At 44.4% G+C, this 18,313-nt stretch overlaps 1 protein-coding gene across 1 annotated transcript in view; it reads left to right on the top strand.

The window, feature by feature from the left end:
• Positions 1 to 17,493, top strand: part of esama (endothelial cell adhesion molecule a) — a 241,575-nt gene extending 224,082 nt beyond the window's left edge. The window contains exons 5-7 of the mRNA XM_037687646.1: positions 4,109 to 4,231; positions 4,362 to 4,500; positions 16,807 to 17,493. Of these exons, the coding sequence (XP_037543574.1) occupies positions 4,109 to 4,231; positions 4,362 to 4,500; positions 16,807 to 17,323 (779 nt within the window). The 3' untranslated portion in view covers positions 17,324 to 17,493. The remainder of the gene's footprint in view (positions 1 to 4,108; positions 4,232 to 4,361; positions 4,501 to 16,806) is intronic.
• Positions 17,494 to 18,313: the final 820 nt, after the last annotated feature.

The raw sequence follows: 18,313 nt of genomic DNA, 5'->3' as shown, positions 1-18,313 counted from the left end.
AATAAAACCGGTTGTGGTCGGAACAAACAGTGTCACCAATTTCTAAATCAGAAACAGACAAACCATGTGTTAAAACTAAGTCAAGAGTGTGGCCCTGCTGGTGAGTCGGACCAACAACACTCTGAACAAAGTTAAAGGAGTTAAAGGACTGGATGAGGTCTAGAAAGTCCTGAGCTAAAGGTTTATCAGGGCAGCACATGTGGATATTAAAGTCTCCTAAAATCAAAACCCGATCATATAGGAGCAGAATACCAGTTAGAAAGTCAGATAGTTAGTTTAAAAACTGTTTATGGTATCCGGGGGGTCTGTAAAAAAATAGCACACAGAACTGGGTTGGAGCTCACAACAGAGCAGTTCAAAACTCGAATAATTAGCTGAACCAGGGAGCTGTCTGCAGTGCAAATGTTTCTTAAAAACAGCCAATAATCCTCCACCACGACCAGTTGTCCTTGGAGCATTGAAAAAAGAACAATCCGGAGGTAGTAATTCCAGAAAAACACTGAACTCACCAGGGCAGATCCAAGTCTCAGTGATGAAAAGAAAGTCCAGTCGGTTGCATCAGAAAATGTAGTTCAAAATAAAAGTTTTATTAGCCAGCGATATGGCATTTATCAGGGCCATCCTCGTAGAATCCACCACAGGAGGAGATGGTTGCAGTGTCCAGTCCAGCGGCCTCAGATTTGCAGAGTTAGACGCGCGCCTCCAGCGGGAAACCCAGCCGCGCACGGGCCCAGTGTGATGATGGAACCCCGACAGCGGGACCAGACAGCGCACCACAGGGCCAGGAGCGGAGGTGGAAACGCTCACCGTCAGCTGGAGAGGATGTTTCAGAGGCAGCAAGTAGGGCTTTAAGTTTCACCAGCCGGCCAGCGCGTTTTCCACGGCGTCTAGAGCGACGTCTCCGGGGAGGCAGGTGCGCGCCTCGCTGTAGGTAAGCAGGCACGTCCACCAGCAGCGGGGGGACATGGGGGGTCCAGAGTTACGCTTGTGTTGATCAAAATAAGCAACATTGGTGCCACAAGGTCGAAGATCCAAAAGTTGTTTTCGTTCATACACCAGCAGAGCGTTGATGTCACAGATGAGAAATGAAAAAAACACCAAAAATACGAACACCATCAGCAGAGGTGGATTGCAAGCCATGTACACAGGCGCCATCTTACCGGAAGTCAAGTTTGTGTTTGAAACTGTTTAAAATAAGATGCATCTATTCCCTTGGGAACAAACAGACTTTGTTTTACAGGTGTTCATCTCAGCTCACAAACTTCTTAGTTGACACTAATGTGAATGTATTTTAATAAAAATAAAACTTTCACTGTGTTAACCTCTGCCAATATGAACTCATTTCACATGAAATGGAGAGATCGTTTTAATGAGTTTTGGTTCAACTGACCTCAAAGTTGAAACATCTGCTGAGACTTTACCTTTATCAAAAAGGAGTATTACTCCCAGGATGGGTTCCCATGCAGATAACACATTTTAAAGATCCCTTTGTTAATGACATTTTCTTTGCAGAAGATGAACAGCCACACCTTTTGATGGACATTGCATGTTATTTCAAAAAAGTCATAACTGAATGTTTTTTTCATGAAAACGTGTGTTAAATAATCTTTAAGATAATCATTTGTCTTATTTTTCTCTTTTAAAAGAAGAGTAACTTTTAAAGGCAGACAGAGAAAATGGACTTTAGACTTTATAAAACATGACAAAGAGTTAGGATCACCTCTTCTGAGAGGCGGACCTTCATCTCTGAAACACACAGACAGTTAAGTTAAGTTTCACTTCTTCTAAAATCTCTTTCTACAAGCACTACTTCACTTCTTCTTCAACTTCTAATTCTCAAATTCTGCTACACACTGACTGAGGCTTCGTCTCATGAAGACTTCACTTGAGCTCGGAACTGGGAGAGAAACTCAGTTTCTACATGGAAGAGAAGCATCCTTTCTGCATAGAGATGGGACAAAAGATACAGACGAAACCCTGCAGAACCTGACCGAACCAGAACCATCACACCGCAGAGTGTTAAATCCCAGCTGACTTCAGAGCCAGTGGCCGGACCTACGTCCCTCCAACAGATGATAGGTGAACTTTGAGGAAAAATCAGCCTCTCAGTCACCGGAGCATCTCAGGCCTTGCTGGTATCATTTTAAGCAGCTGTGGAACATTCTGACATCTCGTTCTGGTGAGAGAGACTCTTCAATGCACTTCTGGTGATCATACATCACAATACTCTTATCAGACAAACTACAGCTCACTTTAGACATAATTTTAACTACTCCACAAACAGAACCAGTCCAAAATCTGCCTTTTTAAGTTTCACTGATTTGAATAATCAATTAGATCTTTGATACAAAGCTATTTGTTATTCATTTGTTTGTTATGCATAATTTATCATCACATATATCACAGATTATTATTTTTATAATAAAATACATAAAATCAACTGAATTTGTGATTATTTCGGCATATCTGTGTGTATTAACTGATTTGATGTCCTTTAAACACAAGAAAGAACTCACGTTTCAGTTTACATTAATTTGGGGTTAAATGAGACTGCTTTTTCCTCTAAAACAGAGGTGGTGCCTACTACTACAACTCAACAAAAAGTCAACATTTGAACAAAAAATTATCACCTGAAGTGTATTTTTTATTTTAGCAAGTGCAATGTCCCAGTGATTGACATGGAGGGGGCGGGACTTAAAACCAGCACTGGAACTTTCCTGTGGGGAACTGGATTCACTTTCAGGGAACTCATGAAAATGTTAGAGCTCAAAATCGGTTAGAACCAAATCTTAGGAGGTTTTTGTAGTTTTTAGGGTCTGTTGGCTGTGGCAGCCATCTTGAATTGGGCTGTCTCCAAAAGTTATGTCATCTGTAGACAAATATGTAATTTGCAAATGTAATATGCAAATATAATCATGTGAATGTTTATGAAGCATTCACACAATTGTGGTCCATTTTTCTTCCTTGCATTTTTTGGCACGATTGTCGTTCTGCAATTTTCAAGCCATTTCAACAAATAAATCAAAACATTCAGCTCTTTCTGGACAATCCTGTTATGACTTTTGGTATTGGTACAACTTTAGCTTTTTTGAAATAGTTAGCCTTTTTTGCCATTTTTTTTCTCAGATAATGAACTGAGCTCATTTTACATCCTTCAGAGCTTCAGATCTGTTTTCAACCTTTCACTGCTCCTTTCACGTTTCATTCTGCTTCAGCATCTATCTGCGAATTTAAACTATTTTAAGCTAATTTCAGCTAATTGTTTTGTGCTCTTTTCCAAATTTTTTCTGCTAACTATATCACTTTTGTGCTTCTTCTAACTTCTTTCTGTTTATTTCAGTTTGTTATGCTCCTTTCAGATTATTTCTGCAAATTTCAGCTTTTTCTGCTATTTCAGCTACTATTTAGCTGTTTTATGCTAGTTTAAGCTTTTTCAGCTAATTCCACATTTTTTGCACTCAACCTTTTTCAGCCCAATTCAGCAAAAATGTACTCTCTCAACTTCCTTCTTATAATTTCATCTTCTTTCTGCCTTTTTAGCTACTTTCAGCTGTTTTTTGTGCTAATTTAAGTTTTTTTCAGATAATTTTCACTTTCTGTGCTCATTTTTGCTTCTTTCAGCTTAATTGGGAAAATTATGCTAATTTAAACTCGTTCTACTTTTTCAGCTACCTTTTTTATACTTTTTTTTGCTAATTTTAGCTGTTTTCAGATAAATTCAAGTTTTCCTAGGTATTAACTTCTTTTTTTTTTTTTTACTAATTCAGTAAATATGTGTTCTTCCTGCTTTCTTCTGCTAATTTAGTCTTGTTCTTTCATTTCAGCTACATTTCAGAATGTATTATTTTTTTATTTTTATTTTTTTTTTTTACACTGCATTTTCGCAGGAAATGCAATTTCTCTAGTTGCATTTGTATGTGCAACAATTTTATGCATGCAATCCCAGGGAAGTAAAACATCATCACTCATCTCTCACCGTTCAGCAACGGGCAATAATAATGTGGCGGTAGAGAAATCAATGTCTTATGTCACTTCTTTATTGATAGTACTTTATGTGGCTGATATGTTTCTGCACGAAATGTTGACTCAAGTCCCCCTGTTGTTTCAGATGAGAAGACTGGGATGCTGAAGTTGAGCAACTTGAGCAGCAACATGTCAGGGAAGTACGTGTGCAATGCGAGCAACACAGTTGGATCAGAGACTTGCTTCATCAACCTGGAGATAGTTGGCTGTAAGCAGCTCAGAGCTGATCAAAACTTTCTACGTGTTGAATAAAGATGAACAGTTTTTCAGGTTCAGCATCTTTATGGAGTGCACGCTTTATTTTTGACACGTTTTCACTTTGTGCTTTATGATTTCAGCCAATAAAGTTGGAATGATTATTGGCGCGACAGCGGGATCAGTGCTGGGCTTCATCTTCCTCCTCTTTGTCTGCATTATTTTTATGTTTTTTTTCAAGAGACGACAAGAAAACGAGGATGACATGGCCAATGAAATTAAGTGAGTTAATCAGAAAACATTTAAATTCTTTAGTTTCATTGGTATAATGTATAAAACAGCCTGACATGTTATAAAGAGACTGTGATAATTATGAAATCTAGAGTAAATTTTAAGTTCATAAGTGATGCACTTTTTAACAAAAGCCTGGAATGAGTTTATAGAACAGGCACATTTTTAAAGACCGTCACTAAAGCTCTAAATGTTCTGTTGAAATTAAACACTTTTGCTGTTTTTGTTGGTTTAACATCAACAAAGTTTTGATTGTTTAAATTAAATTCAGTTTGTTTATAAAGCGCTAATTCACTCTAGTTGCCATATCAGAGAACAGCTCTAAAACATTCACAGTCCATGACAACCAGTAAAAATGATCTAAGGACGTCAGCAAGTTGCTCTTCGCTGTGATCATACTGAGCAGGACACTGGCAGCAATGGAAGGGACAAATAAAAAACGCTTTAAATGAGAATAAACGTCCAGCAGAACTGGGGTCAGTGTGTTTTCAGGTGTGCCTCCAATTAATTCACATTTTGTTAATTAACCAATCAGAAGCTTCTGAAGCTATAATGTATGTAACCTGGTGACTTTTAAAAAAAAGTAATAAAAGAAAATAATAATGAACCTATTGTTACCATTCAAGCATTTACAAATAGAAATAATTCTGAAATTCTTAACTAAAAAAACAGGAATGTTTTAGTCTGATTTAATGTGAGGTAGTTAGAAAACAAACAGTTGTTTTTCTTTTTTTTAAGTGAGCAGTAACATCTGGATTCATCTGTACATCACTGTCCACCTTTCATGGTGCTCTGAAATAATAAATAGTCAAAAACATTAATAATAATCTGTCATTGCAGTTTTACATTAAGAATATAAAAGCCTTTAACAACAGAGCTTCACAACCAGATGTTAACAAACATCCATCCATCCATCCATCCATCCATCCATCCATCTATCCATTTTCTTCCGCTTATCCGGGGTTGGGACGTGGGGGTAGCAGCCTAAGTAGGGAGGCCCAGACTTCCCTCTCCCCAGCCACTTGGGCCAGTTCTTCCAGGGGAATCCCGAGGCGTTCCCAGGCCAGCCGAGAAACATAGTCCCTCCAGCATGTCCTGGGTCTTCCTCTGGGCCTCCTTCCGGTGGGACGTGTCCGGAACACCTCACCAGGGAGGCATCCAGAAGGCATCCTAAACAGATGCCCAAGCCACCTCAACTGGCTCCTCTCGACGTGGAGAAGCAGCGGCTCTACTCTGAGTCCCTCCCGGATGATCAAGCTTCTCACCCTATCTCTAAGGGAGAGCCCAGACACCCTGCGGAGAAAACTCATTTCGGCCGCTTGTATCCGAGATATTCTTTCGGTCACAACCCAAAGCTCGTGACCATAGATGAGGGTAGGAACGTAGATCAATCGGTAAATTGAGAGCTTCGCCTTTTGACTCAGCTCTCTCTTCACCATGACAGACCTGTACAGCGCCTGCTTCACTGCAGACGCTGCACCTATCTGCCTATCGATCTCACGCTCCATTTTTCCCTCATTCGTGAACAAGACCCCAAGATACTTGAACTCCTCCACTATTGTTAACCAACAATTGATGCAAAACCCTCTTACATCTCATGTGGTGCCTGTCCAAGGAAAGGCTCCCACCCTCCTCATGGATAAAGAATGCACCACAGGGCACTCTCTGTGGGCCAGAATATTTATCAAGGACCCATTTATTAAAACTGTTCTGTGAAACTATAATAGTTAGTGCCTGGTCATATTAGAGTGTTTAGTGAGGATAACTGAGGGCCGACTAACAGATGAGGTCAGGCAGGAATCCCCGTGGACTATGATGTTTGCAGATGACATTGTGATCTGTGGTGAGAACAAGGAACAGGTGGAAGAGAATTTGGAAAGGTGGAGGTATGCACTTGAAAAAAGCGGAATGAAAGTTAGTTGTAGTAAGACAGAATACATGTGTGTGAATGAGAAGGAGGCCGGTGGAACAGTGAGGCTACAACGAGCAGAGGTCGTAAAGGTGCAGGACTTCAAGTATTTGGGGTACACTGTCCAGGAAAATGGGGAGTGTGGTAAAGAGGAGAAGAAGAGATTCCAGGCAGGATGGAGTGGATGGAGAAAATTTTCAGGAGTCATTTGTGACAAAAGGGTGTCAGCAAATGTCAAAGGAAAAGTTTACAAGACAGTGGTAAGACCAGCTATGTTGTATGGTCTGGAGACAGAGACATGAACAAAAAGACAGGAGACAGAACTGGAAGTGGCAGTAATGAAGATGTTGAGGTTCTCCTTAGGAGAGACAAGGATGGAGAAGATTAGGAATGAGATCATCAGAGGTACAGCACAGGTTGAACAACTGGGAGATAAAGTTAGAGAGACCAGACTGAGATGGTTTGGACATGTCAGAGGAGGGACAGTGGTTTGGACATGTCCAGAGGAGGGATGGTGGTTTGGACATGTCCAGAGGAAGAACAGTGGTTTGGACATGTCCAGAGGAGGAACAGTGGTATGGACATGTACACAGGAGGGACAGTGGTTTGGACTTGTCCAGAGGAGAGACAGTGGTTTGGACATGTCCAGAGGAGGGACAGTGGTTTGGGTATGTTAGAAATGCAGCTGCCAGGAAAAAGACAAAGAGGAGATACATGGATGCAATTAGAGAGGACATGGAAGAGGAGGAGGACTCGCTGTGGAGACCCCTGAAGAGGGGAAAGCTGAAAGAAGAAGTGTGAGGACAACTGTGATCTGATGAGAGCTAAATGTGTGGCAGCACTATGGCTCATTGGTTAGCACTGTTGCCTCACAGCAAGAAGGTCCTGGGTTCAATCCCCGGTTGGACTTGGGGTCTTTCTGTGTGGAGTTTGCATGTTCTTCTCGTGCTTGCATGGGTTTTCTCCAGGTACTCCGGTTTCCTCCCACAGACCAAAAACATGAATGTTAGTCTGTCTTCAGGCCCAGTCCTCCCTTGCAAAAGAGATCTGTGATCTCAGTGGGATTTGCCTGATTAAATAAAGATTAATAATAAATAACTGCTCCAAAGTGAAACCTTTGATGGGTGTTGGTATACCTGAACATGCAGGGTTTTTTGCTTGGAGCTGATATTAGGTTGAAAATTTACACATCTACTTACTGTGCCCACTTTTCTGTTCAGACTTTCAGGGAGCTGGTGCCTATCTCCATTCAGTCATTATGTGAGACAGGGTACACCCTGGGCAGGTCGCAGCTCCACCACAGCAGAGTCAAACTAAAGACGTAGTTGTCCTTGAAGGAACGAATAACAATTCAATTCAGTTTAGTTTATTTATATAGCGCCAAATCACAACAAAGTTGTCCCAGGGCACTTTACAGAAACATTCACATACTGTACATAAAATCCTATTAGTAAAGTTCTCTATCTAAGGAATCTAGCAGACAAGATGAATCTTGGCTTTGTTGCAGTCTCCCATCCTGAGCAAGCACAGTGGCAACAGTGGAAAGGAAAAACTCCCTTTTAAAAGGAAGAAACCTCCAGCAGAACCAGGCTCAGGACAAGTGTCCATCTGCTTTGACCAGCTGGTTGAGAGGACAGGAAGGAGAGACAGACAAACACAGAATGGTAGGTCCAGGTATAGGTCCAGGTGTATCTGCAAGACAAAAAAAGCACGTTAAGGATAGAAAAAACAATTACAAATACAAAACAGGTTGAGCAGAATAAGTAAAGACAGTAGCAGAGTGAAAATTGTGGTCAGTTTGTCCTTCAGCAGTCTAAGCCTATAGTAGCATAACTAAGGGACAGCTCAGGAAACCCATGCCGACCCTAACTATAGGATTTAGAAAAAAAAGAGTTTTAAGCCTAGTTTTAAAACTGGATAATGTGTCAGCCTCACGGACAGAGATTGGAAGTTGGTTCCACAAGAGAGGAGCCTGATAACTGAAAGATCTGCCTCCCATTTTTAGGGTTTCTGGGGTCTTACATGTTGTGTTTTCCCTCATGTTTGCCTGTCACCCCTCAGCTTTTCTCCTCCTGTGTTCCAGCACTGTCACACCTGTGTCTAATCCTAATCACCGCAGGTGTCACTCATTTCACCTTGTTAGTGTCTGTATATATTCAGCCCCTTGGTGTCTTGTCAGTGTCTCTGGATTGTCCTTGTCCTAAGGCTTCATGACCTGTCTCTCCTCTTATCCTCCTTTAAGTAAGTTAGCTGCCCCGTCAGCATTTTGTTTTGTTTATTTAATTAATAAACTATTTTACTTATTTACTGGAGCCTCATTCGTCTTCCTGCACTTTGGGTTCTACACACGGAAGCCGATCATGATAGAATCCAGAGACCAGACCGAACCCAGCAAGAAGATCACTCTTTTTGAGTTCCTGGCCCGCAAGGCAGCGAAAACTGCTCGGCGTGAGGAGGAGGAGAGGAAAAAGACTTTGTACCTAGGTACGCGCCTGGCTTTTAAAACTGGGTCTTTTGCCTCACCACCTCACCTTTCTTCACCTTATCACAGAGCGGCAGCTCCTCGCAACCCACCTCCTCCCCAACCACCTCCTGCTTTCCTGGAGCGGTCTTCAAAGGGAGGGGGGCAGTCTTCTCAGACTCACCGCAGGAGGAAAGGGCGGCAGAACCGAGCCGGCTCCACCGAACTCCAGCACGTTCCTCCTCAGACGCAACCCAGTCCATGCCCGTGTGTTTCCCTTCGTGGGGGGGAGGACGTCGCACCTGTCGCTGGGGGAGAGGAAGCCGTACACCCCTGCGTACCTGTCGCCGGGGGGGAGGAAGCCGTACTCCCCTGCGTACCTGTCGCTGGGGGGGAGGAACCCTGCAGCCCCAGCGATCTCTGGGAAAGGATCATCGCTGTGGAGGATGTCATCTCCAAGTACACCAGGGCTGACAACTCTGACAGCTCGCCTGAGATGTGGGAGCAGTTCCGACGGGCATGGATGGAGAGGCGCGTGCTGCGCTCGCTTCTGCTGGCTCCTGCCCATCCTGGTTCTCCTCTCAGCTCACCTCCAGCTGATCTCTATCCCACACCTCCAGCTGTACCTGTGTGGTCTTCCATGCCAGCAGCTTCAGCACTGGACCCGCTGGTCTCCGCACCAGCCCAGGACCCGCTGGTCTCCGCACCAGCCCAGGACCCGCTGGTCTCCGCACCAGCCCAGGACCCGCTGGTCTCCGCACCAGCCCAGGACCCGCTGGTCTCCGCACCAGCCCTGGACTCGCTGGTCTCTGCACCAGCCCTGGACTCGCTGATCTCTGCACCAGCCCTGGACTTGCTGGTCCCCGCACCAGCTCCTACCATGCTGGGTTCCACCTCAGCACCTGAAACGCTGGTTCCCGCACTAGCTCCTACCATGCTGGGTTCCGCCTCAGCACCTGAAACGCTGGTTCCCGCACCAGCTCCTACCTCGCTGGGTCCCATACCAGCACCAAAGCTGGTCTCTGCACCAGCTCCTACCTCTTTGGGTCCCGTGCCAGCATCAAGACTGGTTCCCATGCCAGCACCAAGACTGGTTCCCGTGCCAGCACTAAGACTGGTTCCTGTGCCAGCACCAAGACTGGTTCCCGTGTCAGCACCAAGACTGGTTCCCGTGCCAGCACCAAGACGGGTTCCCGTGCCAGCACTAAGACTGGTTCCTGTGCCAGCACCAAGACGGGTTCCCGTGCCAGCACCTGAGGTCCTCGCTCCTCCAGAGGCCCTCTCTCATCCAGAGGTCTTCGCTCCTCCAGAGGCCCTCTCTCATCCAGAGGTCTTCACTCCTCTAGAGGCCCTCTCTTATCCAGAGGTCTTCGTTCCTGAGGCCCTCTCTCATCCAGAGGTCTTAGCTCCCAAGGCCCTCTCTCGTCCAGAGGTCTTCGCTCCCGTGGCCCTCTCTCGTCCAGAGGTCTTCGCTCCCGAGGCCCTCTCTCGTCCTGTGGTCTTCACTCCCGAGGCCCTCACTCATCCTGAGGTCCTCGCTTGTCCTGAGGTCCTCGCTCACCCTCCAGAGGTCCTTGCTTGTCCTGAGGTCCTCGCTCACCCTCCAGAGGTCCTCGCTCATCCTCAGGTCCTCGCTCACCCTCCAGAGGTCCTCGCTCATCCCCCAGAGGTCCTTGCCCATCAAGCCGCAGCTGTCCCAGGGGTCTCCTCACCTGCAGTTGTTGTCTCCCCACTGGTCATAAATGGGTGGTCTCCTGGCCGCCCGCCAGACCTCTGGCCTGCTGATGGATGGTCGTCAGGTCGCCCCCCGGATCCTCTGTCCTGCTGTGGAAGGTCTCCTGACCGCTCACCTTGACTAAGGGGGGTTTAGGGTTTCTGTGTTTTCCCAGGTTCCTACCTGTCGGCTTTTCATTTGTTCCTTCTGTGCCCTACTTTTGTCCTTTGGTGCTCTCTTTTGGGCTTTCAGGGGCCATCCCTTGAGAGGGGGGTCCTGTAGGGTTTCTGGGGTCTTGTCTTGCATGTTGTGTTTTCCCTCATGTTTGCCTGTCACCCCTGAGCTTTTCTCCTACTGTGTTCCAGCACTGTCGCACCTGTGTCTAATCCTAATCACCTCAGGTGTCACTCATTTCACCTTGTTAGTATCTGTATATATTCAGCCCCTTGGTGTCTTGTCAGTGTATCTGGATTGTCCTTGTCCTAAGGCTTCATGACCTGTCTCTCCTCGTGTCCTCCTTTAAGTAAGTTAGCTGCCCCGTCAGCATTTTGTTTTGTTTATTTAATTAATAAACTATTTTACTTATTTACTGGAGCCTCATTCGTCTTCCTGCACTTTGGGTTCTACACACGAAAGCCAATCATGATACCATTCTGTTTTTGTAAATTCTAGGAACCACAAGTAAACCTGCAGTCTGAGAGCGAAGTGCTCTGTTAGGAAAATATGGAACAATAAGATCTGTAATATAAGATGGAGCCAGGTTGTTGAGAGCTTTGTAAGTTAGAAGTAAGATTTTGAATTCTATTCTGGATTTGACAGGGAGCCAATGGAGAGAAGCTAAAACTGGAGAATCAATCAACCTTTATTTAGACAGGTAAATCCCAATGAGCCTCGAGGACTCATTTACAAGAGAGACCTGATTTCAACAAAGAAAGATGACAACAATGGACAACAGCAACAACAATAAACAGTTATAAAAAGTCATACTGCAGGGTTTTTTTTTTTTTAACAAATAGGATGGCTAAAAGGAAAAGGTAACAAAACAAAACAAAAAAAACAGCTAGATTCCATTTTGCCTAGTTCAGTCCTCATTGAGGGAACACTGCAGGTAATAATGTCCTGAGAGCGCACTCCGTAGCTGCACTCATGCAGAGACATGTAGGAGGAGATGTATGAAGGCAACAGACCAAGAAGTGATTTAAAGATGAAAATATACCAGTGAGAGAGTCTGCGTGAAGTTAATGATGTCCAGTTAACCAGTGAATACAGGGTGCAGTGGTGGGTACGATAATCACAGCCAGTTATGAATCTTAGTGCACCATGATAGACAGCATCCAACATCTGCAGGGTTCTTGTAGGAGCGTTCATGTAAATAATGTCACCATAATCAATTGAGGGAAGGAAAGTCACAGATACAAGGCGTTTTCTAGCATTCAGGGTTAGACAGGATCTGTTTCTGAAAAAGAAACCCAGTTTAACTTTCAGTTTCTTTATCAAGTTTTCCACATGGAGCTTAAAAGAGAGATGTGAGTCGACCAAGATACCCAAATATAGGAATCAACAAACTCAATGGGGACACCATTTGAGGATAAAATCGGAGGAAGAACTGCTGGGACCAACTTCCTATTTGAAAAAAGCATCCCTTTGGTTTTGTCGGCATTTAGGACAAGTTTGAGGCGAAAAAAATCAGTCTGGATGATGTTGAATGCAGATTTCAAAAGCTGGAAAGCCTTAGCAACAGTTTTAGCTCGACAATAAACAACTGTGTCATCAGCATAGAAATGTATGGATGCATTAGGGATGTTTTTACCTACATTATGTATGTAGATTGTAAAGAGGGTGGGTCCTAAGACTGAGCCTTGTGGTACACCATTGTTGACTGTTAAATAACTGGAGGAAGTACCATTATGTTGAACACATTGCCTCCGGTCTGAAAGATAGTTAGAGAACCAACAAATGGTGTGATCTGAGAAACCGATTTCTGAGAGTTTATGACACAAGATGTTATGATCCACAGTGTCAAAAGCTTTAGACAGGTCTAAGAAAAGTGCAGTACAATAATCCTTAGCATCCAGTGCTTCAACAACATCATTAAGAACCTTCAGTGAAGCAGTGGTTGTGCTGTGTTGTTTCCTGAAACCAGATTGATGTGGAGGTAAGATGTTAAATGAGTCCAGGTAATTTTTGATTTGAGAGTTTATCAGTTTTTCTAGAACCTTGGCTAAAATGCAGAGTTTAGAGATTGGTCGGTAGTTGTTCAGTGAGGTGGGGTCTCCTCCCTTCAGCAAAGGAAGAACAAAGGCTGTTTTCCAAGTGTCTGGGATGGAGTTTTGTCTTATGGAGAGATTGAAGATGTGGGTCACAGGGACTGTGATGATATGAGCAGCCAGCCTTAAGAAATAAGGTGGAAGTTCATCAGGACCTGCAGATTTTATAGGGTCAATATCTTTTAACAGTTTATTGACCTCACTGACTGAGAATGGAGAAAAAGAGAAGCGGTGATTAACTGAGGATTGACTTGTAGGAGGGATTTGATTTGTAGAAGTTTGGCTATTAGGGGAAGTGGCTGATCTTCCATTAGTAACTGTATCAAATAAAGAACCAGAAGCAACAAAATGTTTGTTGAAACAGTTCAGGATCTCATGCTTATTTGACACAGGAACATAGTTAACGAGAAGTTGTGATGGGAGGTCAGATGATTGGGGGGTGCCTGAGAGAGATTTGATAGTTTTCCAGAATCTGTTAGGGTCATTTAGATTTTTGGAGGTCTGAGATAAGAAATAGTTGCGTTTTGCTGCTTTGACAGCAGTTGTGCATTTATTCCTCATCTGTCGAAAACTCAACCAATCAGTGTCTGAGTCAGATTTTCTCGCTGTGGCCCAAAGATGATCTCTCCTGTGCAGGAGATCAGCTAGCTCTGGAGTAAACCAGGGGCTGTCTCGTCCCTTTATTCTGAACTGACGAAAAGGAGCATGTATGTTCAGAAAATAAATGAAACTATTATGAAAATAGTTCCAAGCGGAGTTCACGTCATCAGTTAACAGAATACGATGCCAGTCAAAGTGAGACAGATCCCAGAGGAATGACTGTTCACAAAAACATTTCAAATCCCTTTTTTGAATTAATCTGGGCTTAGAAGGTGGAAGTTTAATATCTCTCAAAGCAGCTGTCACACAATGATCACTCAAAAGATCAGCGAATACACCTGTACCAGGGAATTTGTGAGGCATATTAGTTAGAAACAGGTCTAAGATGGAGGATTTTTCAGGACGGTTTTTATTTAATCTAGTGGGAGAGTTGATCAGTTGGGTAAGATTAAGAGACAAGCAACATTCCTTGAATTTATCACAGGGGGGTCGACTTACACCAATCAATGTTGAGGTCTCCAGCCAAAATGACCTCTTTGAATTTTAAATTACCAAAAAATTCCATCATGGCAGTCAATGTCTCAGGTGATGCTGATGGGGGGCGGTAGCAGCAGACTACAGTTAAAATCTGGCCTCCATTCAAGGTGATGTTTACAGCTAAGGCTTCAAACTGGTTTGGAATTGTTTTAGAAGACACAAGAGTAGAAACCAGAGAATCTCTAATGTAAATAATGACTCCACCCCCCCTTTTTTGACGATCACAGCGGTAGATGTTAAATCCATTGATTGCCACGTCATTATTGAGTACAGATTTGTTGAGCCAGGATTCAGAAATAAAGATAACATCTGCCCCAGAAGAACTGACCAGAATTTTCAAAGCATCCAGTTTTCTCAGAAGGCTACGAGCGTTTACATGCAGAAAATGAAGCCCAGACACGTTCTTAAAGTCATTTGGTGTGCTGTAATTAGTGGGGGGGTCCAGGGTTGGGCTGAATCCCTGAGAGCAGTAACAACATTATTATCAGACATTTTCTTGAGTTTTTTGTGACTGATGTGTAATTACAGGAGTTAACAGTGTGACAATTAGCCCCCATAATCGAACCATGAGAAACGTTAATGAAGACGCGATCATTCAGAACCCAAAAACAATGAAAGTTGCAGTGATGGACAGATTCAGGTGTATTAACAAGATTCAGTGACTCCAGATAATCTGAGAACTGAAAATAGTGACAATAATATGAATGATGCAGAAAAGTTTCAGACCATAAAACGTCACAGTTCAAATGGGCAAACAAACCCGACGAGTTGGCCCAACTGCAGTTTGAGTTGGGCTGAGGGGGGCTCCGGCCCCCCAGTGAAGATGGATGGATGCTCTCATGGGAAACAGAAGCTGGGTCCAGAATCAACAGGCCGAAACAGAAACAGATAATTCACAGCAAATAGCAGAGCGAGCTGCCAAAAAATCCTCCTGAAGCGAAAGGCATGATCCTAGCTCGTTTCAGGTCAACAGGGGCCAACAGCGTGATCCGGAATAAAAATAATTATTATCCAGGTGAGTTTGGATGAAGGCCTGCAGCAACTCCGAACTTCTCTCGAGCACCACGCAACCCTGCTCCTTCACGCTGCGCCTTCACGCTGCTCCTCCACGCTGCTCCTCCACGCTGCTCCTCCGCTTCTCAGCACGTCACCTCCGCACCCGACAGCACGGGGCACCCCCGGTGAAAAGCGAGACTGACCGGAGAGGCTGAGGCTCAAGTTGGCAACTGGTCCGGTCCGACTCTGCTCCAGTTCGGCTCCGGCGCTCCAAGCACGAGAGACGAAGAGGCTGAAGATATCCCTGGCCCGGTTCTGCTCCAGTCCGGCGGCCCAGTCCGGCGACGCGGTTCTGCTCCGGTCCGGCGGCGCTTCAAAGCACCGGAGCGTCTCCTCCAGGTGAACACAACGACTCCACGGAGGTGGATCGTCCTTCGGTAAAAGTAACGGGCTGCTCACTGAAGCTGAGACCGGCTGTGTTGAAGACAAAATCCCCACAGCCACCTCGGTTCAGTTCTGGTCCAATTCGAGGGACACAGGTACACTTCCCCCACACCTATGAAGACACCACGAGGGCCAGTCCAGCAGAAAACCAGCGAAATACCACCCGGAGAAATATGATCTCTCCTACTAACTCCGGTTAAGACTCTGGCAGCAGCATTTTGGATCAACTGAAGATATTTTAAAGAAGTATTTGGACATCCAGACAATAAACCATTCCAATAGTCCAGTCTAGACGTGACAAATGCATGGACCAGTTTTTCTGCATCATTTTTAGATAAGATGTTTCTAATTTTAGCAATATTACGCAGGTAGAAGAAGGCAGTTCTAGTAACATTTTTAATGTGGGGGATAAAAGACATGTCCTGATCAAAAATAACACCAAGATTTTTAACATTAGAGCTGGAGGACAGATTAATGCCATAACGGCCGCCACCTTTTATGTCTTAGTTTTATACTAACATCATTTTGGATTGAGATAACACTTGTAGTCAAACATTAAAAATCAGTTGTGTGCAGTTTGTGGTGCAATGTCTTGCATGATCTCAGAATGACTTGGCTTTGGTCCTATCATAACAACTTTTAGCTGATCTGTATCAACTAAAGTCAGTTAGCTGTGGTGGCCAACTTGAATTTGGTTGATTTCAAAATTTGTTGTAGATGTCAACCCAATGATAACTTTCTGAAAGCTTTATTAAAATCTATTGGATGATTCATGAAAGAGTTTACTAACTGTCACAAATGTGGACATTATTGCTCTGCGTTTGGCATGGGGTGAAAGAAATTGATCTCAGATCAGCTCTGCACAGTCTGATGGTAGTGTCTCACTGCTGTGGCTGTTGGACACTAGTGGAAGAACAACTCAGTGAGAAAACTGGAGAAACTTCTTAAACTCAATGCAGCCTCACTAAATTCTGAGTGTTACAACCAGTTCTTGCAAATCACAACCTGTTTTTGTGCATGACTTAAAAATCTGAATTTTAGGCTGTGAAGGTCATTTGTAGCCACCTCTGCCCCACATTTATGAATCGTTTTGTTGGAGTAACATTTGAAATGAAGATGTGCAGCTTTGGACCAGTTTCTTTTCTTTATAAATGTTTACTATCAACAGTTTGGTTTTTAGTTTTCTGTCAGAAGGAGTATTCTGTTCAAACGTTAAACTAAAACTCTATAAGAAAACTGAGAACCCACATGAGAGTTCTGAGATATTCTGAAGCCTTCCTGGTGAATGTGCTCCACTAACTGGGCTTCCACAGCAGCCGGCTGGTGATGGACGATCTTTCTTTAATGATTGTGCTCTTCTTGCCTGTAGGGAGGATGCTCAGGCTCCCAAGCGAGTGTCCTGGGCAAAGAGCGGTATGGGTTCTGATGTCATCTCCAAGAACGGCACCCTGTCCTCCATCGCTTCCAGTCCACGCCACAAAGAGTCCTCCTACCCCCATAACCACCAACTGCAGCAGTACCCCCAGCACCCTGCCTCAGACACCGCCTCCATCATCACAGCTACGGGCAGCACCGCTGGGTACCGGCCACCCCGCCACCATGGGGCATCCACTCCCACCCACTACAACTACAACAATAGCAGCACCCTACCACATGGACAGCCCATCTCCTCGGACCCCCCCACCGGGGGGAACCCCCTCTCAGTACAGGAGCATTGCAGCCAGCTGCCCCAGGCCCAGGCCGTGCCTCAGACCTTCAGCCAACCGCAGGGTGCCCCCTTCCCACCACCGCTGCCCACGTCCACCTTCACAGCTTCCAACATCAGCCGCATGGGAGGGGTGCCCATCATGGTGCCTGCTCAGAACCAGGCCGGGTCTCTGGTTTAACAGGAAGTCCCAGAGGGTCAGCTCTGAAGAAAAACACTTGGAGAAGATGAAACCAGAAGCAGAAACTCCGATCTGCTGGTCACCTCTTTCATTTTCACTTTTTAGATTTCATTTCACTGTTTATGTCTCAAATTGTGGAAAGTTATTATTTCCATACAGTTTTTTACCCCACCCCCTTTTTGCAGTTCTTTTTGCTTTAATTATTTTTATATTAAAGCTTTAAAGGACAAAGTTTGATCTTTTCAAAATATTATATTTTTAAATACATTTAAAATGTTTATATTTTTTATTCTTTTACACAAAAGGTTCTTATATTTAGCACCACCCAGAGCTAGCCTGTGGTAATGTTATAAAGGCCCCCATCACACTGGAGGACGACCCCCCCCCCCCCCACACACACACACACACACACACACACACACACTTCATGACCTAAAACATCCCCTGCTATAAAAAACAAAAAACAACTATTTTCAATTGTTTCATTTTGTAAAATAAAAGTCAACCACAACATGTTGCACACATTTTCATGAATTTGTTCAAAAGTCCATCCATCCATCATCTTTACACACGTCTTTTCGGGTCACGGGTGTCACTGGTGTCCATGTCCAGCAGTCACTGTGTGAGAGGCAGGGGACACTTGGACAGGTCTCCAGTCCATCACAGGGACACCTGGACATGTCTCCAGTCCATCACAGGGACTTGTTCAAAAGTCAAGCAACAAAGTTGTAATCGTCTGAAACTCTGAGGGGTGTGAGAACAACTGCCCACTCTGAAGGTCTTTCACCAGTTAGCAGTAGATACTGGGTGTAGATTGTTCTGCCTTGTTCTACTTCTCTCAGAAGCTCCCCTGGCCTACACCTTCATCACTCTGTCAACAGCCCCGTCTCACAAAGACTGCATGATGATGCCATATCATGACTCTGCTCTGAAGAGGATGCAGCTCTGTGCTAACACATCGTGCTGCACTAGGATGCTGCTGCATGTATC

Source organism: Nematolebias whitei, chromosome 14, assembly GCF_014905685.2.
Source record: "Nematolebias whitei isolate Nwh7 chromosome 14, NemWhi1, whole genome shotgun sequence".
Classification (NCBI taxonomy): Eukaryota; Metazoa; Chordata; class Actinopteri; order Cyprinodontiformes; family Rivulidae; genus Nematolebias; species Nematolebias whitei.
This window is presented reverse-complemented; position numbering and strand designations above follow the sequence as displayed.